This window comes from Hypomesus transpacificus, unplaced genomic scaffold, assembly GCF_021917145.1.
Source record: "Hypomesus transpacificus isolate Combined female unplaced genomic scaffold, fHypTra1 scaffold_101, whole genome shotgun sequence".
NCBI lineage: Eukaryota > Metazoa > Chordata > Actinopteri > Osmeriformes > Osmeridae > Hypomesus > Hypomesus transpacificus.
This window is the reverse complement of record NW_025813696.1, coordinates 521342-546029: the sequence shown is the minus strand read 5'-3', so window position 1 is coordinate 546029 and position 24688 is coordinate 521342. Positions and strand designations below refer to the sequence as shown.

The window sequence follows — 24688 nt, the reverse complement described above, 5'->3', positions numbered from 1 at the left end:
CAGACCAGGGATGCTAGGTGTAACTGAACACACACAGACCAGGGATGCTAGGTGTAACTGAACACACACAGACCAGGGATGCTAGGTGTAACTGAACACACACAGACCAGGGATGCTAGGTGTAACTGAACACACACAGACCAGGGATGCAGAGTCACTGGATCCTACTGTACTATGACATTCTTCTCCCTCATCTAAACAAAGATACGATGACCCTGAAGTGCTCCTGGCGACCTCTTAGAAAGTAGCTGACAGCAAGGAAGTATTCCAAACATACGAACAGGCTGGGGCTAGTGAGGTAGTAAAGAACATTAGATTCTGGGTTGTCATGTATGTACACAACTCAAACCCCTTTTATAAGTAGGAAATGTCCTTTCTGAATTGTTTAATCCTTGAGTTCGAAAAGTTCAAAATTAGAATGACAGAAAGTACAATGCTAAAGCAAGGAGTAAATGTCATTATTGTGTCACGTCGTGCTCTGATCCTCAAGCCTGGCAGAGGAACTCAAACTCTGGAGATCAGGAATATCTTTCTATCACACTGAGATAAGAAACACACACTCACTCACACACACACACACTCACAAGCACACACACTCACTCTCACACACCTCCATGGAGGTTGTTCCTCCATTTTGGTTTGAAGGTCTTAAGGTTATATTCCATGACTGCTTGGTGTGTATACTGCTTGGTGTGTATACGCAAGACCATTGTCTTGATCTTTATTGTTTACCGGGTCAGTAAATAACTTGAACTTAATCATGTATTATATTCATAGTGTATTATATTCAGTTCTGTGGTCTTTGGTTTGTGACTGGGTCTAAAGTGAACTGCACACATCAGAAAGAAGGTTACATTTAAGAATGTCATGTTTTTTATTCACTAATTCAAAAGACAGTGCTCACAAATCAGACAACACAGTGTTGACCAGCTCAATACAGACGCTGATCAGAAAATAACAGTAACAACGTTTCATTGGTGTAGGCTTACTGTTGCTGGGGTAACCTTGGCACATGGTGGGGCACACAAACGAAGGATGAGAAAGAGGAGAGACAAAAGGGAGGAAGGAGAGAGGGGGAGGGGATTGCTGTCTTTCTCAAACATCTGACATCATCTTGCTCCTCTAAACTGCTCTTTCTTTCAGAGTCTCTCGTTAGTTTGTCTCTCAAACTTTCAAAGCGTCATTACTCTCCACAGATCTGTCTGTCAGACAAGGCCAATACGTCCATTGGCTGATTTTCCAGTCCATCACAGAGGCTGGCGACTGGGATAACAGTTAAGTTCAGACGGATCAGTCTAATGTAGACTGTGGTGTAGAGGCGGGCGTGCACCAGGGTGCAGGTGTCTTCTGGGTCCTAGAGCACAGAGAGATCGTGGCAGGATTTAGACTTGAGCCGGAACGCCACATTGGAGTTGTTTTTGGCCACCATTTTGTCCAGGAAGTGCTTGGCCTTCCTGGGCATGCTCTGGCGCCGTGCGCGTGCGTGTCTGCGGCGCTCGTTGGCCTCCTTGGTGTCGCGGCGGAGCCGCAGCTGTCTGACGATGCCGTGGAAGGCCTCCCACACGTTGTGCTCCATGGCCGCCGACATCTCGATAAACTTGCAGTCAAACACAGCAGCACACGCACGGCCCTCTGGGAACACAGCACAGAACCCAGTCAGAGAACAGCACACACACCAGGTTCAAAGGAACACATCTAACTTTGTCGGAACTCCTGACAACCAAACATACAATAGCCTACACACCCACTCATCACACACTGTTGGAAGTAGATACACACTAGTCAGAGAAATCAGTTGGCACACACAAATAGTTCTACATCGCACAACAAAACACGTGAACACTCACCACTGATGGACACCTCTCTGCTGCGGACCAGGTCACATTTGTTCCCCACCAGGATGATTGGTGTGTGGTGCGCGGGGCGCAGGCAGCGGAGGGATATACGCAGCTCTGAGGCTCGCAGGAAGGAGGCCCGGTCAGTAATAGAGTAGACCAGGAGGAAGGCGTCACCTGTCAGCATACACTGTTCCTGAGCCCAGCCGCCTTCATCCTGTAACACAGCAAACATGGCTGAAAACGGCCCTTGTGCTTTGGTGGTGGGTATGTCTTTTGCAATGCAGACACAGCAGTTTAATAGTTTGTTATGGACAATGCTGACCTCTCCATCCCACGTGTCCACCAGAGTGAATGTTACAGACTCTCCATCCACGGTAAGAACCTGCTCACACACTTTGTCTGAAAGAGCAAGAGTATGAGGGACTGTAAATTCATATTCGTGGCAATGACGTTATACTGCCTTGATCATATTTAGTCAAATTATGAAATGACAACCAAAAGTTGAACTCTTTCAAATAAAAAGGAAACAATGAAGCAGTTGAATCTAGGTTTCTCACCTGCGTACAGTTCGCAGTCATCGCTATCCATGCTGTCCGCTGCGCCCGCGAAGATGCTGGCGAGAGCAGTTTTCCCGACTCTGTTGGCTCCTAGAAGGACCACGCGGAACTGGTCCTTGCTGCCCTCGACATCACACACCGAGTCAGTAGAGACCACAGACTCGGTAGACGACCAGCTCTCGCGGCTTCCGTTCGACTCCCCAGCAGAGCTCATGTATGACTTGGAGCGCGAGATGCAGGACGGGACCCGAGTCAGGCTGTCAGACAGCAGGTGGCTGCCGGTGTCGCAGATGCTCCACCGGTGAAGCTCGTGCTGCAAACGCAGACTGTGCCGACGCATGTTTCCAAGCATGTTGATCAAACTTAAACAACTCGTTAAACTATAAATTGTTGATTCGAAATCCAGTAAGAATATTACTTTGATATGGTCAATATTTGGGTATCCGCAAAATGTTGCTACTGCAGATGTGAGGACCTGCAGGTTGTCCGGTGGACTGAAGCGTTCTCGACGGACCGAATCAGATGAGCTGTCCGGTTGTTGATGCCCCCGGCAGCGCGAGTCCGGGTAATCCAAAGCTAAGTCAGTCTCAGTGTAATGTTCTAATGAGCTTTCCCCCCGCGCTTTAAATAAAGACGGTTTCAGAGCGAGAGAGGGTTTCCTTGACGTCACTCGGCCCTCCAGTCCAATCTGCCTCTCCCCCCCCCTCCCCCCTCCCCCCCTCCCTCGCTCTGGGCCCGGTGGTGGCATGGATTGTCATCTCCCACGAGGAGGGAGGCTCGAGGAGTATCGACAGACTATAGTTCACAAAGAGGGGTTGGTTTTTATCCTCCCACTGTTTAGAACGGCTGACAAAAGCCAAGTTTAGAGTGTCATCTATTAAAATGACAGGAGTCCACTCAGGGGCATAGCCAGAATAATCTTTTTGGGTAGGCCTAGACAAATATGGATAGGCATCTTTTCAGTTTTTTTTTCTTATTGACTTTGTCATGTGCACCCGGTGCATGATAGATAGATATTTTCATTTTTGGGTAGGCCTTAGAACAAATTGGGCAGGCCTGCCCCCGAGTCCACTGCGTTTAGTCTGCTCGGTACAGAGCCGCTGCGGGAGACCAAGGATACACCACGGACAGACGGCACGGTGTAGCAGAACTGTTGTTGGAGCTGCTGCTGATGTTAATATATTTCCACTTAAGGATAATTGTAATGCTGCCAATGTGTACGTCCCTCCAACTTCGTCTCTGAATGACGCATATACATTTACATTTAGTCATTTAGCAGACGCATATAGACAGTGAATGAGCAGTCGGCCTTGCTACAGCACAAACAGGACCTGTGTTTACCTCAACCCAACTGAGACGCAAAGACACCAGACTTTACAGTACTGTACTGGCTATATATAAACCCACACACCACCAGGAAGGGGTTGCCATTAGATTGACTCAGTAATCCTGCTGAGATCTAATGTTTCAAGCAATGAGATCTATAATTGAGATCACTACCTGTTGCTGAACAGAACCATGATGACCATTTTAAGAAGACTACAAACTAAGGTAGAGAGATCGGCTACTCTGAACCAGGCAGGAATACAAGGGAAGCTTGTATTCAAGCTTATCATTACATTACATTACAAGTTGTCATGCATGTTGAGCAGCTGTTCTCCTTTCAATAACCAGGGAGAACTTTGAAATAGTTGTTTTTGTCAATGAAGCTTCCAAGACACTCCCATAGAAGCCCTTTGTTACACTGCTGCTCTTTAAACCTATTAAAAGCCTTGATCCACAAAAGCAGAAATACTGTGACTATGTGTGAGCGAGGGATGGAAATAAGAGTTCGTTATTACAGTAATAGCAGGATTATGCTTGTCATTAATCTTTTTTTTCGGGATTACGAGGAGGCAGCTATATCGGGTCCTGATGTCAGAGCTGCTGCTATGCATTAGAGGCCTGGTCTGATCTGATCTGCAGGACAGATGATAGAGAGACATCAAATCTCTGTTAAGTGCTGGAGCGTGACCAGATCACTGGTACAGGCCCAGAGGCTGCAAGCAGGTGGAGCTGGATGTTGAAATTGAAATAGATTCATAATGAGTAAAACTGCATCATATTTTAGAGTCAGATGTCTCATAGTAGCTTCTCTCCTCTCACACACAAACACTGGCAAAATCGCACAACACCTCACTGGTATTCCTACATCCCCTAGCTCTGGTCTAGTACCAATGAGCACTCTCCTGCAGTGAGCCAGGAGAGTGACGTCCCCAGGTCTCTACCGACTAACCAGGACAGGCGTCATGAGGCTGGGCAGCAGCCCAAGGCTCAGGGTGAGGCTGGGCGTGAGAGCGAGAGCCGAGGTTAGAGGCTCCAAGGTTAGAGGCTTAGGATCAGAGTTGGAGAGGAGTGTTAGAGGCTGGAGTGGAGGCAGGGTCAAGGTGAGGCTGAGGAAGGATGGGACTGAGGGAGGGTGGAGTAAAGAAAAAGACAGGGAGAGATTAGAGGCTGAGGGAGGGTGGAGTGAAGCAAAAAACAGGGAGAGATTAGAGGCTGAGGGAGGGTGGAGTGAAGCAAAAAACAGGGAGAGATTAGAGGCTGAGGGAGGGTGGAGTGAAGCTAAAAACAGGGAGAGGTTAGAGGCTGAGGGAACGAATCAAGTGAGTCAGAGGAAGGTAGGGTTGGAACAGAACCAACTAGAGGATTCTCTTTCAGCTCCTAAGGTGTGAGACAAGAAGGTTAGACATGTAAAACAGTCTCTTTCTCTTCTCCCACTGTGCCATTTAACAGCCTGGAGGATAAACAGGGCAAGGAAAATGAGGGACAGAAAGAAAAAGAGAGAGATTAACAGAGAGAGAAAGAGAGATGGATTAACAGGTTAATGGGGTGAGTGTTTTTCTTTCCTGGAGAGAGGTTGAGAGCGAGGCAAACTGAGCTTGATGTACGATGGGATCCAAAACAAGTACACACAGCCCTGTCACCCCTAGGTGGATCAGCATCTCCTAGACCTCTAGTTACCCATCAGTCCCACCTCCCTCTCCCAGTAATGACGCACCCTGATGGGGCAGAAGAAACGGAGTCACACGACACGGCAGGGTCCATCTGCTCTATTACACATCCTCCTCTGTGAACAGGCCCCATATGGATGGGACACACAGTATTCTTTTAATCTTGGGAATGGATATGCACATAAAGCTTCTCGTCTATGGTTTAAGGTTTATCTGTTTCTATGGAATGGAAAGTAATGTTACAATGGCTGCCGGGTCAATCCCTCCAGTCTGGTAAACAGTCTGGTTTCACCATTCTTCCTCGCAGAGAACCAGGCTGTGCAGGGGATAAACTCCCAGTCATTCATCCCTTCACTCTTCCTTCAACTCCACCATCACTGCTACAGAACATTCTTTCAGTCGACCGGCATTGGGCTCTTTTAGAGCAGCAGGCAGAGGGCAGAGTTGGGAAAGAGGATTGAACATACAGGAGCATTGTGGCTGAAGACACAAGACATTTGTGACCTTCTAACGACTGTTGTCAGAGGTGTCCCTCAGTACGGTGTGACCTTCTAACGCCTGTTGTCAGAGGTGTCCCTCAGTACGGTGTGACCTTCTAACGACTGTTGTCAGAGGTGTCCCTCAGTACGGTCCACGGTGCTGCCTGTCAGGCGAGGGGAGGAGCCTGCAGCAGCGTTGCCTAGAGACGATTGCTTGTGTTTTGGGGTAATTCATCAGACCACGTGACAGAGCCCAGACGTACGTCTCCTAAGAAGTTGGGTCACAAGCCAAGATTTTCCCCTGGATCTTCTTCTGTAGACCACAACTCTGACTCAGATCATCTACTGACTGACTCATGTTCAGCACTGCCAACTGACACACACACACTGCTAACACTGAACAGCCTGGAAACCAAGTTATTACACAACACTCCTGGCTAACAATCACCAGCATGAGTGGTCATGGTCACAAAAAAACACAACTGTTTGTGTAATGACATGACATGTTGGAGTCCATTCAATCTGCCACTCATCTGGCACACATGAATTTAGCAGTGATAAACCGGGACACACACACCTCATCCATAACTCCCACGCAGCAGCTTGGTTCCCTGGGGATTAGCAGGCACACATAGCCCACCACAACCTCACAGCCCACCACATCCACACAGCCCACCACAACCACACAGCCCACCACAACCCACCACATCCTCACAGCCCACCACATCCACACAGCCCACCACAGCCCACCACATCCCTACAGCCCACCACATCCCCACAGCCCACCACATCTTCACAGCCCACCACAACCCACCACATCCCCACAGCCCACCACATCCCCACAGCCCACCACATCCTCACAGCCCACCACATCCCCACAGCCCACCACATCCCCACAGCCCACCACATCCTCACAGCCCACCACATCCCCACAGCCCACCACATCCTCACAGCCCACCACATCCCCACAGCCCACCACATCCCCACAGCCCACCACATCCCCACAGCCCACCACATCCTCACAGCCCACCACATCCCCACAGCCCACCACATCCCCACAGCCCACCACATCCGCACAGCTCACCAAATCCCCACAGCCCACCACATCCGCACAGCTCACCACATCCTCACAGCCCACCACATCCTCACATCCCCACAGCCCACCACATCCCCACAGCCCACCACATCCCCACAGCCCACCACATCCTCACAGCCCACCACATCCCCACAGCCCACCACATCCCCACAGCCCACCACATCCTCACAGCCCACCACATCCCCACAGCCCACCACATCCTCACAGCCCACCACATCCTCACAGCCCACCACATCCCCACAGCCCACCACATCCCCACAGCCCACCACATCCTCACAGCCCACCAGATCCTCACAGCCCACCACATCCTCACATCCCCACAGCCCACCACATCCCCACAGCCCACCACATCCGCACAGCTCACCAAATCCCCACAGCCCACCACATCCTCACAGCCCACCACATCCTCACATCCCCACAGCCCACCACATCCCCACAGCCCACCACATCCTCACAGCCCACCACATCCTCACATCCCCACAGCCCACCACATCCGCACAGCTCACCAAATCCCCACAGCCCACCACATCCTCACAGTCCACCACATCCTCACAGTCCCACAGGCTGGCAGCAGAGGCCACTGAGTAAAAGTGTTATTGACCTAATAAGTGTGGGCAGAGATCCTCGCTTTCTTCTTGGTGGAGGCTTGTAGAAACATTCCTCCCATGCCAACTATGCTGTCTGTGTTTAAGTGTGTGGAAAAAACATATCTTCGAGGAATATAACTTCATTGTCTGAAACCCGGCCAGTATTACTGGAGACAGACGCGGGATGTTAGATAAAGCTGACCTGCAAGCTTCCAGCTCTCTCTCTTGCCCTCCATCCATCGCAAATGTTTAAACGTGTGAATTTGTATACACACTGCAGCATAGCTAATCTAGTTTATCATGTGAGGTTTCAGCTGAATATTAAACATACTCTACTACATTAACCCACAATTATTTACAAGAGGATATTTGTCCATTGCTAACATTAACACTACATAACACACATTACTGCAGCTTCCTCATTTTATTATGAAAAATGTAGACACAAATGATAGCCTACTGTTGATCAAACACACATCAGTAAAACCCAGCGTGTGGGGTGTGCCTCAGGTCCCCTGAGGAGTGAAGGACAGGTGTTTCAGTTGTCAGGTTCCAGTCACAGTCCTCTGGTGGAACATCTGAAGTCAATGCTTTATACATACAATATCATTCATGTCAACCATAACATTTTCTCATAAGGTGTTTGTTACTTGACATCTCTGTGTGTGTGTGGTTGGGTGCAGTGACGTGAGTGTATGTGTGTATCAGTGAGGTGTGTGAGAGACAGTAGACTGGAAGGCGAAGGAGATGTGGTTGCGAGCCTGCTCCAGGTAGGGATCTGTGAAGGTGTGTGTGGCTCCAGAGAAGTGTCTCCACTGCATCAGCTCAGACATGCTCAGATGCTTCTGGCCCACGCCCCCACGGTCACCTTGACGACCCAGTTGGCAAGGCCTGTCTCTTCCCGGCTCCTCCTCCTCCTCCTCCTCCGGGACTGCAAACAGATCACTGATGAATACACAACCTGAGCTGTTTCTACAGGTGGTGTGTGGGGGTTCCTTACCGTGGGACGAGCCGTCCATACTACATCTGCAGTCCAGCAGCTCGTGAGTGAGAGAGGGCGTGTCCGTAAAACTGAAAAGATCTCGAAGCTCATTGGAGGAGAAGCTGGTGTGCTCCGCCCCTTTTCCCAGGTCCACCACAGTCCCAGAGAGGCCCTGCTTGGACACCTGCCTCTGGAAGATACGCTCCTCAATGGTGCCTGACACACACACAGACCGAGACATGTCATGTCACCAACCTGCAGTGTGAAAGTAGTGTGTGTGTATGTGTGTGTACTAACCAGCAGTGAGCAGACGATAGGTATGCACAGTCTTTTTCTGACCATCTCTCCACACGCGGGCCATAGCCTGAACACACATCACACATGGTTTGCCACCTGACTGAACACACGCACACTGCCCCCTGGTAGAGGAGAGCACACACTGCCCCCTGGTGGAGGAGAGCACACACTGCCCCCTGGTGGAGGAGAGCACACACTGCCCCCTGGTGGAGGAGAGCACACACTGCCCCCTGGTGGAGGAGAGCACACACTGCCCCCTGGTGGAGGAGAGCACACACTGCCCCCTGGTGGAGGAGAGCACACACATCGTTGTCTAACCTGGATGTCGTTAGCAGGGTTCCAGTCGATGTCATACAGGACCAGATGGGAGGCACCCACCAGGTTCAGCCCCAACCCCCCTGCTTTGGAGCTCAACAGGAAGACAAAGGTCTTGGAGTGGGGGCTGTTGAAGCTGTCGACCAGGCGCTGTCTCTGCATGGTGGGAGTGTGTCCGTCTAGACGGCAGAAGGTGTAGCTCAGGTGGACACACAGGTCCTGGAGAATATCCAGAGTCTGTGTGTAGTTAGAGACCAGGACAACCCTGCAAACACACACACACACGAGTGTAGTTAGAGACCAGGACAACCCTGCAAAAAGAAAAACAAGTAGGTATTAAGTAAATAAATGACGACGCAGGCAGGCAGGCAGGCGGGCGGGCGGGCGGGCAGACTCACCTGTCTGAAGGGCTGAGGGATCTGACTGCAGCCAGCAGGTCTGACAGCACTAGCAGCTTCCCTGAGTCAGCAGTCCTGAAACCTCCTGAGGAGAAGTTCTCTGGGAAGGCATTCAGCAGCCCCTCGTACAGAGAGCTCTCCACCGAACCACCTTCTGTCCTGTCCTGGATCACACACACTCTCCTGGATCACTCACACAGATCTCACAAACACACGCCCGGATCACACTAAACATGCACTGTAATCCCTCACGTCTGTGTGCAGAATAACTGGAACAAACAGCTAATCTGACGGAACAGCTAGTCCAGTCCAGGGAGGCTCTCATGCTCCTCTCAAGGCCGTGTGTGTGTGTGTGTGTGTGGGTGTGTGTGTGCGTACCTTTACAGTGGAGTACAGCAGTCCTGGGTGGTTGCAGAGCTTCTTCAGGGCGGTGATGCAGGCCAGGTGTGTGGTGCTCATCGCCCCCTGCAGGCAGGTGCGGAACACGCGCTGGGAGAGCGTCTGGTACAGCTCCCTCTGTAGGGGGGCGGGGCCACAGAACAACGTCCAATCCGATCGCGGGGGCAGGTAGCGGTTGATGATCTCCTGGGTCCGCCTCAGAATGAACAAGCTAGTCCGACGCGAGAGCTCGCACGCCCGCTCCTCTCCCAACACCCTCTCCTCCTGCAGGCACACAGCAGAGATGAAGCACTACTCTAGCTGAATGGAATGCAGACAGACAGGGGTTTGTGTGGCGCAGACAGACAGGGGTTGGTGTGGCGCAGACAGACAGGTGTTTGTGTGGCGCAGACAGACAGGTGTTGGTGTGGCGCAGACAGACAGGTGTTGGTGTGGCGCAGACAGACAGGTGTTGGTGTGGCGCAGACAGGAGAGCAGCATACCTCTGTACAGGAGGGCTGTCTGGAGCGCACCAGCGGCTCCTCGTACAGCTTCCTGTACGCAGCAGCAGACCCCAGGACCCCCGGGTTCACAAACTCTATGATGGAGTAGAACTCCTGCAGGTCGTTCTGCACAGGGGTGCCTGCCACCAAGGTTACCACGGAGACCAGCAAACTGAGGTTAGCTTTATGGTTTGTACTAAATGATCAAAGTGTATTATGAAATTGACCTAGCAGAGAGATTCTGGAATATATGTGTTTGTATGTGAGAGTGTGTGTGTGTGAGTGTATGTGAGAGTGTGTGTGTAAGTGAGAGTGTGAGTGTGTGTGAGAGTGTGTGTGACAGTGTGTGTGACAGCGTGTGTGTGTGTGTACCTGTCAGTATAACTCTGCGTGAACAGCTGAGGCCACTGAGAGCTGAAGACGTCTTGATGCTGCTGTTCTTCAGCCTGTGGCCCTCGTCACAGATCACCAGCCCAAAGTCCAGCTTCTGGACCTGCACACACACACACACACACAGTGAGCCGGGGGCGGGGGGTGTACCCTGGAGTTAAAGGACATGACGGGCCCCACCCACCTGCTCCACAGAGCGCAGCAGCATCTCATAGCTGATGACCAGAACACTGTGTAGAGGAGACGCTACATACTGCTCCACCCTGTGGTCCTACACATGCACGCACACACATGCACGCACACGCACACACAAGGATGAGTACTGAGAAGGCATGTTATTTCCAACATTATGAAAAGCCACATTATTTTGTGCTGTGAACATGTGAAGAGAGGGAACAGGAGATTGTGCTGTGTGTCACCTGGTCCACAGGGAACACACTGATCCTCTCACGGCCCAGCCACTTGTTAAACTCCGCCCCCCAGTTCTGGACCAGGCTGCCGGGGGCAACCACTAGCACCCGCTTAGCCAGGGGCCTCCCGCCGTAGGGCCCCTGCCTCAGCAGCGTCCAGGCTAGGGCCACACCCTGCAGTGTCTTCCCCAGCCCCATCTCATCAGCCAGGATCGCCCCGCAGCGCCCCGCAGCCCTGCTCTCACACACACACACACGGTTTACTATCAGCACCTTGTAAGAACACCACTTCCTACCCAGCTAGGTTTGGTCCTGTGGTCTCACCTCATCCCCAGGACACACTCATACAGGAACAGCAGCCCCTCTCTCTGGTGGGGGCGCAGGTGAGAGGTCAGGTGAGGGTCGACCACCACGTCCACCACCGGGAGGCCCGCCTTGTTACACGCCCACTGGTGATTGGCTGAGGGTCGCGGCATCACTAGAGCACCTGGAGAGAGAGGGAGAGACACAGAGAGGGAGAGACAGAGTGAGAGAGAGAGGGGGAGATAGAGGGAGAGATAGAGACAGACACAGGATCAAACTATCTAACTGTTTAATCATTCATTCAGACAGAGGCACTATGTTTTGCTCTGGGTTTGTGGTGGAAGCATACCTGGAGCTAGTGGGTCGTGACGAGGCCTGCAGGTGTGCTCCCCCTGTGGCTGCCTGGCCCCTCCCATCTGCGCTGCACCCAATAGCGTCGGTCGACAGAACGGCTTGGAGGCGGGTCTTCGAGAAGGGGGCGGGGCTGATTGTGGCTCCTCTTTGTCGATTTGGACGTCATGGAAACAGCGCCCTCTGGCGAAATCCTCGTCTGAAATCACCCCCATGATCTCCACCTCCTTCCCCCCCACCATCAGACTCTCCCCCTCACACAGAGAGACCAGCTCCGACACCTTGTATCCACTACCTACACACACACACACACACACACACAAATGAGAATGAGAATGTTTCTCTGCTAGAGTGACTGGAGTCAGAGAGGAGAGGTGTCACACCTTTGCCGAAGTCTTTTCCCTCCATGTCCTTGAGCGTGGCGCTCCGTCCTCTGGTCACCAGCACGGCATCACCCTCCCAGCGCTTGTGCTTCTTCTTACTGGCCTTGCACCACATCACACTGAAGTACCGCTCCTCTCCAAGACCGCAGCCGGACCCCACCACTCCAGGCCCCGAAGAAAACCCCACCAGGAGCTCCGGGCCCTGGGGAGATCTGGGGCTAGCCTGGGGGGACCCTGGAACAACCAGACAAAGAAAACACAATTAACCAAATATAGCTGCAAGCAGCAATGTGGTGGCCAAGCAGTCAAATGACCCTCAAAACACTTTTGCAATCCTCAAAACAGGGTTCCGAGTGCATGCAGCAAGTTTGGTGTGAATCCATCAAAGATTTGCTGAGATACAACCCAACTTCCTGTTTGATGGCTTAATTGCACATTTTGACTGGCTGTACCGGGCAAACGGTTCTGAAAATCAAAAAATCATGTGATGGCCTTTGTGAGGCTTGGTCTGAAGACAATTAATTCAAAATGGCAGCCGCATCAATTCAGCTATTATCACAAATGATGATGGGTCACACACGGGACGTCCCAAGATATCATGAGACAAAGGAATCACTTAATAAAGACAAACAAATCAACAGTTATTGGCCAAAACACATTTTTGCTTCCTGCGGCCACGCCCAGTGATCACATGACACCAAATTAATTGGACAGCCTCAGAAGTGGGTTCCAAGTCATAATACCAAGTTTGGGGTTGATTTCTCACAGATTAGCTGAGATATGACCCAACTTCCTGTTTGGTTGCTTTGTTGCCGATTTTGATCTGAGGCCATCCAAATATCTAAAGCCAGGGGCTTTCCTTCAGATCCATGCCCAGGAAGAGCCACCAGTCATTGGTTAGAGGAGTCTAAGACAAGACCTGGCCTCTCCCCTTCCCATCCATGGAGTAAAGGGAGAGGCAGTTGTTGGTCTAAAGTTAATAATTGAAAAAGAAGCAAGGTTAACAAGTCCTGCAGTACAGCTGCCAGGTGCTTAATGACGCATGTTGATATAATAAATACAGCAGGTTCCAGGTGATCACATCCTTCCTCCAGACAGGAGGTGGGGCTCTTGTCAAGTTAATGACTGATGGATGACAAGAGAATGAGACATCCTCAGGAGGGCTGAGTGATCTAGAGCAGACAAGAGTGATCTAGATCAGACAGGAGTGATCTAGACCAAACAAGAGTGATCTAGAGCAGACAGGAGTGATCTAGAGCAGACAAGAGTGATCTAGATCAGACAGGAGTGATCTAGAGCAGAGGAGTGATCTAGAGCAGACAGGAGCGATCTAGCGCAGACAGGAGTGATCTAGAGCAGACAAGAGTGATCTAGATCAGACAGGAGTGATCTAGAGCAGAGGAGTGATCTAGAGCAGACAGGAGTGATCTAGAGCAGACAAGAGTGATCTAGATCAGACAGGAGTGATCTAGAGCAGAGGAATGATCTAGAGCAGACAGGAGTGATCCAGAGCAGACAAGAGGAGGGAGCGGGGGGTCAGATGTCTAGCAGGACAGTCTCAAGTGTAATAAACAGAAGACCAGAGGATCTGAAACAAGCAGATTTAATAATAAAAAAGAAAAGTAGGATAGAAGTCTGGACTACAGAGATCACAACACAGAGCACTGAAACATCCCTTCATCCCTTTCCCCCAGCCCCCCCACCACCGTGGGGTCCATCTGTGACTGGGGTCTGTGACAGGGATCTGTGACTGGGGTCTGGGGTCTGGGACCGGGGTCTGGGACTGGGGTCTGGGACCGGGGTCTGGGACTGGGGTCTGGGACTGGGGTCTGGGACTGGGGTCTGGGACCGGGGTCTGGGACTGGGGTCTGGGACCGGGGTCTGGGACCGGGGTCTGGGACTGGGGTCTGGGACCGGGGACTGGGACCGGGGTCTGGGACTGGGGTCTGGGACTGGGGTCTGGGACTGGGGTCTGGGGACTGGGGTCTGGAACTGGGGTCTGGGACCGGGGTCTGGGGTCTGGGACCGGGGTCTGTGACTGGGGTCTGGGACTGGGGTCTGGGGACTGGGGTCTGGAACTGGGGTCTGGGGTCTGGGACCGGGGTCTGGGGTCTGGGGTCTGGGACCGGGACCGGGGTCTGTGACTGGGGTCTGGGGTCGGGGTCTGTGACTAGGGTCTGGGACTGGGGTCCGGGGTCTGGGACCGGGGTCTGTGACTGGGGTCTGGGGTCTGGGACCGGGGTCTGGGTCATCCACAGACACAAGCTGCTATGCACATCCCAGCATTATCCCTTCACATGTGTTACAGGGGCAGTGTGTATGCTACAGGGGCAGTGTGTGTGCTACAGGGGCAGTGTGTATGCTACAGGGGCAGGGGTAAGCCATGTCTGAGTCTGGCAGCTCTCAGTTTCTCCACTTTGATCTTTGTTCTGAGAAGCTCCTCCTCCAACTCCTGCTTCCGTTTCAGCCCCTCCCTCTTCTCCTCCAGGTACACGCCCACTTTCCTGTGATTGGCCAGCACCAGCTCGTGCTCTTCCTTGGCCAGCTGCAGTGGGCGGAGCCTGTCCGGTTCGTGGCGGGGGTAGAGGTCGTGGGGGTAGAGGTCGCGCCGCAGGGGCAGTGGCGAGGCGGAGAGAGGAATGTTGACGGAGGAGGGGCAGGGGGAGAGGGAGCCATCATAACCATGGACGCTGCCCACATCCTCCTGGTCTAGCTGCTCTGGCTCCAGGTCCAGGCCCACGCGGGTGGAGAGGATGGTGAGGTCAGGCGGAGGCTTGACGTCGTCCTCCTGCTCGGGCCTGGCCAGGGCCCCGTCCAGGTGGATAGTGAGGGGGGCGGTGGGGTAGTCAGACAGGCCAGGCAGAGAGGAGCTGCTCCCTGGGTGCTCTAGGGGGGAGCTGGGCTTGGCGTACACCAACCTGGGGGACACAGGCACCATGTTACCTTGGGAACCATGTTACCTAGGACACCATGTTACCTAGGGAACCATGTTACCTAGGACACCACTCGTGATATGTTTGCATTACTTACCATATATATTCTTACAATATATCACTTCATATCTATCTATAAACAGTATATGTATCTTAATGTATCTACTGCATGTCACTTTGGATGAAAGCATCTGCTAAATGAATATATGACTGCTGTAAAAATACCTCAATGGCAAACTTCATTAGTACATCTGTCTAGATTAAATAGGCTACAATAAGTTAAAATATTTGATGACATTTGGCTAACTTATTTCAGTAATCAAGTCATAAGACAGCAGTTATAAAGACGAAGAGAGAGATACACACAACAGAACGATAACAACCAATTGGACACTGTGGAGCGTGTGTGTGTGTGATTGGAAGGATGCCCCAGTGTGTAACAACACGAGTGTGTAACAACACGAGTGTGTAAGCTGACAGGACTGTGTGGGGTGTTGGTGGCCCCTCCCCTCTGTGTGGACCAGCACACTAGTGTGTCTGGCTGGCTGTAACAGGGAGGTGTGTCTGGCTCTGAGACAGGGAGGTCACACAGTGCGGCTCACGCTCTGAGCATGTACATCTATCTTACTACTACCGGAGTACTGACTATGGCTTTGTAGAAGTGTGTGTGCATGTGTGATTGTGAGTAGTGTGTATGATTGTAATTGCGTGTTTCCCATACCTGTGCAGTGCCTGCTCTTTGTCGTGCAGGGGAACGTGGTGGAAGAGGTTAGGGATCATGTCCATCACTCTCCTGGTGGGCTCAGAGATGTTCCCTCTGTACTCTCTCTGGGTGTGTCTGCGTTGCATCACTTCCTGTTTGGCCGCCTCCTTCAGCCTCTTGTAGAGGGTGCGGAGGCCCTGGGCGGTGCGGGGGGGGCGGTCTCCCCCCAGGGCATTGTACTGCTCTGCCACCGTGTCCCAGCACTTGTTCTTGTCCACGATGACGGCGTGCTTGTTGGTGTGCTCCTCCAGGATGCGCACGTGCGGGCGCACCAGCTTCAGCAGGTCCAGCTTCTCAGACAGGGTGAAGTTGGAGGAGCGAGCCTTACCCACCATGTTGGACATGAACACTGAGCCTGACGCCATCTTAGAGCATAGCGGATTCATCAAGTCAGAACCAGGCCTAAACACGTCTCCACACCCGCACACTAGCTTAGACTTGCCTTCTGCTCCCCCTTCTCCACCCTCCTGTTTCTCTCTCTCTGGTCTGTTCCTTTCTGAGCACACTGATGAGGCTAATGCTGGTTTAGGTCTCACTCTCTCCTACCTCTCTCCTGAATCTGTTTGTCTCCCTTCTTCTCAATCACAACTGTCTAACATGCATTTAGACAGAGCCAGTCTGTCAGGCGAGGTCTTCCCTGCTCTGCGTTACACAACACAAACAGGCTGCGCACACAATAAGAATCAGGCTTAACTAGGCCAGCCTCGTTTAGGCCCCCGCCTACCGCGGAGGGCTTTGGATGAATTCCTCCCAGCTTAGTCTGACGTAGCTAAGCTGCTTAAACCCAGCCCGACCTACTTACAGCTCGGTCTCGATAAACCTCAAGCCAGGCACACCGCGCTCATACACTCTGCATTACAGTACATTTCTAATAAAGGTGTGGGAGGAGAAGATATGAGGAAATCATGTGTCTCATATAACATATAATCGGCGTATAAGAAAAAAGCTTTATGTGTTCTGAGCAAGTGAGATGAAAATAGTACTGGTTTAACTAACCGAGACCATGCGCGTGCTGCGCATGCCCGTGAGGAAGCGCAGTTTTAGACAAAAGAAATCCCAAATCGGCTTCACCGATAAACATACAAATCAAGCCCAGGCATGGCCAAAAGAAGGGGGAGGTGGTCCAGGGTAAAACATGTACCTAAAGTAAATGTTAAAATGTGTGAAATGAGAAAAGAGCGAGGCACTAGTTGCTCTGTGGAAGAGGGGGGAGCCTGAGCGCGTGTGCCCACTGATCCTGAGCACGGTCCTAATCTGCCTCGCGCTGCCGCTGCACCCCCCGCCTGTTTTGCATGACGCTGGACCTTCTGTCGGTCCAACAGCCTCATCCGGTTAAAACAAGGTTCATCGTAGCTGGGCACAGCGTGCGTGTGTGTTGTGTATTTATAAAAGCTTGCGACGCAGCATTAAAATAATCCTCACCACGACTATCGTTATCTAGATATCTAGACTGGCGTCGCGCTGTGGTGTTTAAAATACGTGTTAACGTGCTGCAAGGGGTAGGCGGTAAGGCTGCATAATATTGATATGATATTATAACAATCAGTTTCGGATATTCCTGTACAGACGTGATGAAAACGTGAGCCATTTCAAGACCGTCCTTGTGATTGACAGGAGTAACTGCCCATCTCCGGAACTAAAGGGATAAACATGCCCGGGTGTTCACATCATTCCCAGTGCAACAGTCTGCAGCAACAATCAACATAGCCTGTCTATAGTGCTCTGACAATAGTAACCCACAAGTTACGCTGTAGCATACCACCGTTTACATCTGAACAAAGAAAATAAAAATGCTTCATAACGTCAAAAAATATCCACGATGAGTTAAAATATAAAACAAAAAAATTAACGTACGCAATTTGCCACAAAATGATTCTTCCTTTAACTCCAACACCGCTCCTGTCTGCCAGCAAAACTTCTGACCGTGCAGGGACAGGGTACACCAACACACACACACACACAGCAGTGGCGGGTAGATCTCACCTGCAGATCTTGTGTCGCCTTCAGCTGCAGGCCCATCTCCAGGATCAGTCTGATTCTCACTACTCTCTGTAGCACTCAGAACACGGGCCAGGGCTCTGGACAGGTCTGGTGGTGGGGCTCTGGACAGGTCTGGTGCTGGGGCTCTGGACAGGTCTGGTGCTGGGGTCCTGGACAGGTCTGGTGCTGGGGCCCTGGACAGGTTTGGTGCTGGGGCTCTGGACAGGTCTGGTGCTGGGGTCCTGGACAGGTCTGGTGCTGGGGCTCTGGACAGGTCTGGTGCTGGGGTCCTGGACAGGTCTGGTGGTGGGGCTCTGGACAGGTCTGGTGCTGGGGTCCTGGACAGGTCTGGTGGTGGGGCTCTGGACAGGTCTGGTGCTGGGGTCCTGGACAGGTCTGGTGCTGGGGCCCTGGACAGGTTTGGTGCTGGGGCTCTGGACAGGTCTGGTGCTGGGGCTCTGGACAGGTCTGGTGCTGCTGGGGCTCTGGACAGGTCTGGTGCTGGGGCTCTGGACAGGTCTGGTGCTGGGGTCCTGGACAGGTCTGGTGGTGGGGCTCTGGACAGGTCTGGTGCTGGGGCTCTGGACAGGTCTGGTGCTGGGGTCCTGGACAGGTCTGGTGGTGGGGCTCTGGACAGGTCTGGTGCTGGGGCTCTGGACAGGTCTGGTGCTGCTGGGGCTCTGGACAGGTCTGCTGCCCTGGACAGGTCTGGTGCTGGGGCTCTGGACAGGTCTGGTGCTGGGGTCCTGGACAGGTCTGGTGCTGGGGCTCTGGACAGGTCTGGTGCTGGGGTCCTGGACAGGTCTGGTGCTGGGGCTCTGGACAGGTCTGGTGCTGGGGCTCTGGACAGGTCTGCTGCCCTGGACAGGTCTGGTGCTGGGGCTCTGGACAGGTCTGGTGCTGGGGCTCTGGACAGGTCTGGTGCTGCTGGGGCTCTGGACAGGTCTGGTGCTGCTGGGGCTCTGGACAGGTCTGGTGCTGGGGCTCTGGACAGGTCTGCTGCTGGAGCTCTGGTGGTCAGCCCAGGGGAGGACAGGGGCTTCTCATCACATATCACCCTGGGTAAGAAGGTGGCTGCCAACCTCTTCTGGACCTGGAAAATATTTATTTTTACTCTATTTTTACTATCCATCTGTAACTTCAGTCACGTATTCAGTTAGCGCTACTCCACTGACAGGAGCCCCATTCAGACCACATCAGATACCGACACATGTGGGAGGGGGCTCTTTTCGAGTGATAACGGATAACGGATGTATTAAAACCTTGTTTAGCGCCTGGTCAAAGCTGAGTTTGGGCATCAGCTGCTCGGGCAAGCAGACTGGAGAACCGGACACCGAGGCACCGGGTGGGACGAATCGAGGCTTTTTCGACAGGTTACCCAGCTGGCTGGGAGCTCCGGAGCGGCGCATGTTTCTGGAATGACAGCATCTGTCAAGCATGTATCGGGCCAGCGACATGTCGCAGACAAAAACCCTAAATACTACCAACAACAATTAAACTGGTCAGTTAGCCACGAAACTATTATCTAGTAAACTACAGAACTAGTTTGTGTTGAGTAAACTAAAGGTAGCTAACCTGGCTAGCTAGCTAGTAGCTAGCAAACTTGTCTATTCAGTGAAAACGCATTTCAGTTCTCACACATAGTAGTTGACAGCATACATTTTGGTTAACATTTTTAGTTACATACCTCAATAGAGTATGGTAAACAAATACTATTCACAAACATATCTAAACTGCATTCTTGCTGTGTTAGAGTGTGTGGAGGTTTTCATGCCAGAGCACAGCTGAGCTGCTGTAGGCGAATGTCCCGCTCCGCAGATCGGCAGCGCCATTGGCTGCATGCAAATTAAATGGGAGGAGTTAAGAGTTGCTGTTGGTATGCTCGTTTTGGCCGATTTGTAATCTGCGCCGGGCAGACGCTCTCTGCTTCTCAATAGGCCCCGGCGCCACCCAATCATGGACAAATACATTGGGTTTACCTGTTAATCTGACTTTCACTGTCCGATCACAGACTCCGATTGCAATAATGTTGGACTGGCATGTGGAAAACGCAATGGCAAATCCGTGATGTTTTCACAACTAAATCATTCTTCTGACTGAGAAAACATGAAGTGATAGCAGGTAAGTGTCCTCGAATAGTATTCTACGCTCACTTTCAAATCCTTGAACCCCAGTATTTGCAGGCTCCTTGGAAAATATATTTTATGTCACTCACTAAAATGAAAAGTACATAGATTGAAAAACATATTTATGATATTTCCAATGTTATACAATACTGATATTGTGAACAATGCTTTTAGAGCTTTTATATTAGATTAATCTTGACTTTATCTGGCAACCATGCAGAATTCCCTAAATGCATTGGTGTTTTAAGCATTCCATACACATAGGTCGAACGTTTTTGTAATGTCAGTGTGCAGCTTGCTGTTTGATTCCTGTAGTCAGGGTGGGAAGCAGTGATGCTGTCATTGATCTGTAATCCAATCAGAGGCGAGGAGAGAGTAATCCATGTTAATCCAATATCCTCAGAGAGGGAGAGGAGAGAGGAGAGGTAGAGAGAGGGAGAGGAGAGAGGAGAGAGGAGAGGAGAGAGGTAGAGAGAGGGAGAGGAGAGAGGGAGAGGGAGAGAGGAGAGAAGAGGGGTAGAGAGAGGGAGAGGAGAGTGGTAGAGGAGAGAGGGAGAGGAGGGAGGGGAGAGAGAATAACTGGACAGTCCTTATAGTTTGATGTTTGTGACGCTCACCTGCAGAGCTGGTCCAGCTCACATGGTTCTGTTGTGTCTGTTTTATAAGAGGAAATCAAGACAATGTCAAAATACCAGTCAGGTTTTAACACAGATAAGAAGTCAGACTGCAGATGTCCAGCCTGCATTTTAACAAAAGTGTGTGTGTGAGAGTGTGTGTGTGTGTGTGTGTGTGTGTGTGTGTGTGTGTGTGTGTGTGAGTGTGTGTGTGTGTGTGTGTGTGTGAGTGTGTGTGTGTGTGTGTGTGTGTGTGTGTGTGTGAGTGTGTATTCTGTCTCTCTACAGTTCCGTCCAACAGCTGGCTGCCTGCGCTCAGGACCCCCGTTGTCACGGAGACCTCACCACGGAGACGAGTCCCACAGGGAACATAAGAGAGAAAGGGGGGAGGGGAGTAGAGAAAGGGAGAAGAAGAAAGCAAAGGAGAGTCAGTTAAAGACAGACCGGAGTGCATGTGAGGTAAGGCTCCTGATCAGAGGTGTTCAATACTAGAGTAATACAACTGACACGAGTAACACTTGTGGAGAACGTTTTGTCTAATGTGTGTATGTGTGTGTTGGTGCTTGTGTTTGTGTTGTGCAGCATGGGTTATGATCTGGAGAGGTTTGTGGGCTATGTGAACGAGGGTCTGCTGTGCAGTGTGTGTCGGGACGTGTTGGAGCGCCCCCTGCAGGCTCCATGTGAGCACGCCTACTGCAGCGCTTGCATCAGCGCCTGGCTACTGCAGCACCAGTCCTGCCCTGAGGACAGGCTGCCCCTGGACATCAGCACCCTCAGACCCCTGCACAGGTACAGCCTCACACCCCTGCACAGGTACAGCCTCAGACCCCTGCACAGGTACACCCTCAGACCCCTGCACAGGTACAGCCTCAGACCCTGCACAGGTACAGCCTCTCCACGGCTCTCTCTGTCTTTCCCTTTCCCACATTTCTCTCATTCTCTCGATCTCCAGCACTCTCTCATGTTCTTTCCTGGCCAGGTTTGCGTTTTTCTCTCTCTCTCCCTTCGCTGTGCTGTAGGCACATGAGGAATGTTCTGTCTCTGTGCTGTAGGTACATAAGGAATGTTCTGTCTCTGTGCTGTAGGTACATAAGGAAGGTTCTCTCTCTGTGCTGTAGGTACATAAGGAGTGTTCTCTCTCTGTGCTGTAGGTAAATAAGGAAGGTTCTGTCTCTGTGCTGTAGGTACATAAGGAAGGTTCTCTCTCTGTGCTGTAGGTACATAAGGAGTGTTCTCTCTCTGTGCTGTAGGTACATAAGGAGTGTTCTCTCTGTGCTGTAGGTACATAAGGAGTGTTCTCTCTGTGCTGTAGGTACATAAGGAATGTTCTGTCTCTGTGCTGTAGGTACATAAGGAATGTTCTGTCTCTGTGCTGTAGGTACATAAGGAGTGTTCTCTCTCTGTGCTGTAGGTACATAAGGAGTGTTCTCTCTCTGTGCTGTAGGTACATAAGGAAGGTTCTCTCTCTGTGCTGTAGGTACATAAGGAAGGTTCTCTCTCTGTGCTGTAGGTACATGAGGAAGGTTCTGTCTCTGTGCTGTAGGTACATGAGGAACGACCTGAGCCGTCTGCAGGTGCGCTGTGTTAATGCAGAACAGGGCTGCGACAGGATCTGCCCCCTCGAGACTCTACACACACACGAGGACGAGTGTGAGTTCACACTCCTGCGCTGCTCCAACATAGGTACAGCTCTCTGTTCTTCTGACTGTGTGTGTGTGTGGTTGTAGTTTACAGTATTGCTCTAGCTGGGCTGTGTGGATGTTAGTCACTGCAAGTGGACCCTGAGTCAGAGAGAACAAAGGTTTAATACACATGACACCAACGCTGTCAGGGGGCCAGGTGCTAGTCTGGTTGTCATGGGGACGTTATACAGACGGTGATACTGTGGGATCATTCAGGAAGGGTGAACACACACACATCACACACATACTTCACACACACACGTTCATACAAGGGTGTGGTTGTTTAGCCAACCTGTCAATAGAAGGAAGCTAAATATATAGTACATACTGCACATGAGAAATGGTCACCAAACAGTCCATGGTTGGGTATGAGTGCTGCCAAGCTCTCAACATGTGTATGACATGTCTTTAGCAGGTGGAGAGTATCTATGCTTCCACTGTGGTATGTTTAATGGGTTCAGTTAGAGTGTGCATGGGAGGTGTGGATTACTGGGTTAGAGAGGGCCACCAGAGAGGGAAGTAACAAAGTACTAACACTTAAGGTTTTCAACTGTTGAGAACATCTTTTTGTAAGAGTTTAGAAAAAAGATAGCATCATTGATAAGGACTACTATACTGTATTATACTCTGCTCTGCAGAAATCTACTGTTTTAGGATCTTCTGTTCTCTCCTTTCACTGTGTGAAAACAACTTTTGAAAGGTTAAGAAAAAACTTTTGACTAAAACACTAAAACAGCTAGTTGTAATGACTACTTTTTACTTAAGTATATGTCAGAGCCCTCACCTCTTTACTTTAACTAGGGTGAAAAAGCGAGTACTTCAATTTTAAAGTCATTTTGAACATTTAATCTTTTTAAACATGAGCATCTGCACTTCTATGTGAAGAAGGATGTGTGTACTCCAACCCTTGCCCACTGGTCCTGGCTTTAGGATATTCCCAAATGGAAACGAGTGACTTACTGTAATAGACTGTTACGAAATATTTCTATGTCCTCTTCAGTGTGTGTGTGGAGGGTGTTGCTGTGGAGTGGGGGACAGGGAAGTTAAGATGTGAAAATCTGGTATTTGAAGCTGACTTGCCTGAGGTAGCTCACTCCCCCCCCCCCCCCCCTCCACTAGGCTGCCCGGTGCAGGTGGAGAGGCGGGGTCTGGAGGATCACCTGACCGAGTGTGGCTTCAGGAGCAGGGCGTGTCCAAACGGCTGTGGCCACACCCTCCTCTCAGTGGACCAATCGCAGCACAACTGTGTTGCCGTGCTGCGCGCTGAGGTGGAGATGCTAAGGTGTGTTCTGAAGGAGTCTGTGAGTGAAGCTGCAAGGAGGGTGGGGTTGTGATGGTGTGGTGAACGTCCCTCAGGGCAGAGATGCTGAACAAGGTGGAGGAGGTGAGAAGTGAGATGGAGTCACGACTGGACTCCCAGAGGAGACACATGGTGCAGAAGGAGTCCATGCTGAAGAGTGAAGTGGAAGAGCTCAAGGTCATGAGTCACAAGACATGCTCCTCACCATCAGTCACTGCATCACAGTTTCTTAGGTCCATGTGTACCTGACTCATACCTGTGTGTGTGTGTGGTGTGTGTGTGTGCAGGGCCAGCTGTTGAGGGTGATGTGCGACGTACGGGCTCTGCTGGGGGCGGAGCGTCTCCGGAGACAGCAGGTGGTGGAGGCGGAGCTCAGAGCCATGCAGCCAACCAGGAGACAGGACACAGCCGACCAGCCAATCAGAAGCCAGCAGGAAAACCAGGAGCCAATGTGGAGAGAGCAGCTGACCAGAGGCCTGAAAAGAGAGGCGGCGATGCAAGCCTCCACCCAATCACTGTCCTCCACCCAGTCCCTATTGGTGCTGGCTTCGCCCTCATCACCGCAGCTGGGTGAAGGCCCCCGCATGGCCGTCGACTGCATCAAGAAGAAGAACCGTGAGGTCACCGTCATCTGAACCTGCTCTCCCCTCCTGGACCAGTGGTTCTCAGACTGTGGGGGCACTGCCCTGAGGGGAGGGGGGGCACTGCCCTGAGGGGAGGGGGGGCACTGCCCTGAGGGGAGGGGGGGGCACTGCCCTGAGGGAAGAGGGGGGCACTGCCCTGAGGGGAGGGGGGGGCACTGTGCTGAGGGGAGGGGGGGCAGTGGTTGCACAGGGGTGATAACAAGGGCAGGGAAATGCTAGAGGAAGATATCTTTTTCTTTAAGGGTTGGGGGGGGCCTGACATTGTTTGAGAACCACTGGTGCTCCCCATCTCACCCTGCCAGTTACTAGTTAACTGTTCACATGCTCCTCGTCTATCCTAACCTGGTCTGGAACACACATTACCATCAGTAGTTCTCCAACAGTGT

The 24688-nt window shown here is 51.6% G+C and overlaps 5 protein-coding genes across 8 annotated transcripts; 2 read left to right on the top strand and 3 right to left on the bottom strand.

Moving 5' to 3' along the window:
- Window positions 1-856: 856 nt before the first annotated feature.
- On the bottom strand, window positions 857-3071 carry gem (GTP binding protein overexpressed in skeletal muscle). Its single transcript, XM_047050191.1, has 4 exons — window positions 2396-3071; window positions 2161-2237; window positions 1848-2052; window positions 857-1632 (listed from the first exon to the last, which is right to left on the bottom strand). Exons 1-4 carry the CDS (start codon window positions 2745-2747, stop codon window positions 1355-1357), a joined length of 912 nt encoding a protein of 303 aa, XP_046906147.1. The 5' UTR covers window positions 2748-3071; the 3' UTR covers window positions 857-1354.
- Window positions 3072-7966: 4895 nt separating this feature from the next.
- On the bottom strand, window positions 7967-18121 carry rad54b (RAD54 homolog B). The gene is made up of 14 exons (XM_047050170.1): window positions 17940-18121; window positions 12261-12494; window positions 11876-12172; window positions 11548-11710; window positions 11233-11458; window positions 10998-11084; window positions 10796-10916; window positions 10424-10563; window positions 9921-10205; window positions 9543-9706; window positions 9148-9409; window positions 8830-8896; window positions 8551-8748; window positions 7967-8481 (listed from the first exon to the last, which is right to left on the bottom strand). The coding sequence occupies exons 2-14, from the start codon at window positions 12373-12375 to the stop codon at window positions 8255-8257; spliced, it is 2352 nt and encodes a 783-aa protein (XP_046906126.1). The 5' UTR covers window positions 12376-12494; window positions 17940-18121; the 3' UTR covers window positions 7967-8254.
- LOC124487825 (fibrinogen silencer-binding protein) lies at window positions 14434-17916 on the bottom strand. The gene is made up of 2 exons (XM_047050171.1): window positions 15915-17916; window positions 14434-15178 (listed from the first exon to the last, which is right to left on the bottom strand). Exons 1-2 carry the CDS (start codon window positions 16340-16342, stop codon window positions 14623-14625), a joined length of 984 nt encoding a protein of 327 aa, XP_046906127.1. The 5' UTR covers window positions 16343-17916; the 3' UTR covers window positions 14434-14622.
- Window positions 17999-19096, top strand: LOC124487790 (fibroin heavy chain-like; the record flags this gene model as incomplete). Its single annotated transcript, XM_047050111.1, has 2 exons — window positions 17999-18042; window positions 18091-19096. Coding segments are annotated over 2 exons (1050 nt in total), but the record flags the coding sequence as incomplete, so codon positions are not given.
- Window positions 19097-19399: 303 nt separating this feature from the next.
- Window positions 19400-24355, top strand: rnf41l (ring finger protein 41, like). Of its 4 annotated transcripts, none has more exons than XM_047050173.1 (8): window positions 19400-19437; window positions 19948-20057; window positions 20965-21135; window positions 21259-21465; window positions 22220-22359; window positions 23478-23640; window positions 23715-23835; window positions 23946-24355. In XM_047050173.1, exons 4-8 carry the CDS (start codon window positions 21260-21262, stop codon window positions 24291-24293), a joined length of 978 nt encoding a protein of 325 aa, XP_046906129.1. In that variant the 5' UTR covers window positions 19400-19437; window positions 19948-20057; window positions 20965-21135; window position 21259; the 3' UTR covers window positions 24294-24355. The 4 variants fall into 4 exon arrangements, with proteins under 4 accessions (XP_046906129.1, XP_046906131.1, XP_046906128.1 ...); XM_047050175.1 differs by lacking the exon at window positions 19400-19437 and adding an exon at window positions 19797-19812; XM_047050172.1 differs by lacking the exon at window positions 19400-19437 and having other exon boundaries at window positions 19841-20057.
- Window positions 24356-24688: the final 333 nt, after the last annotated feature.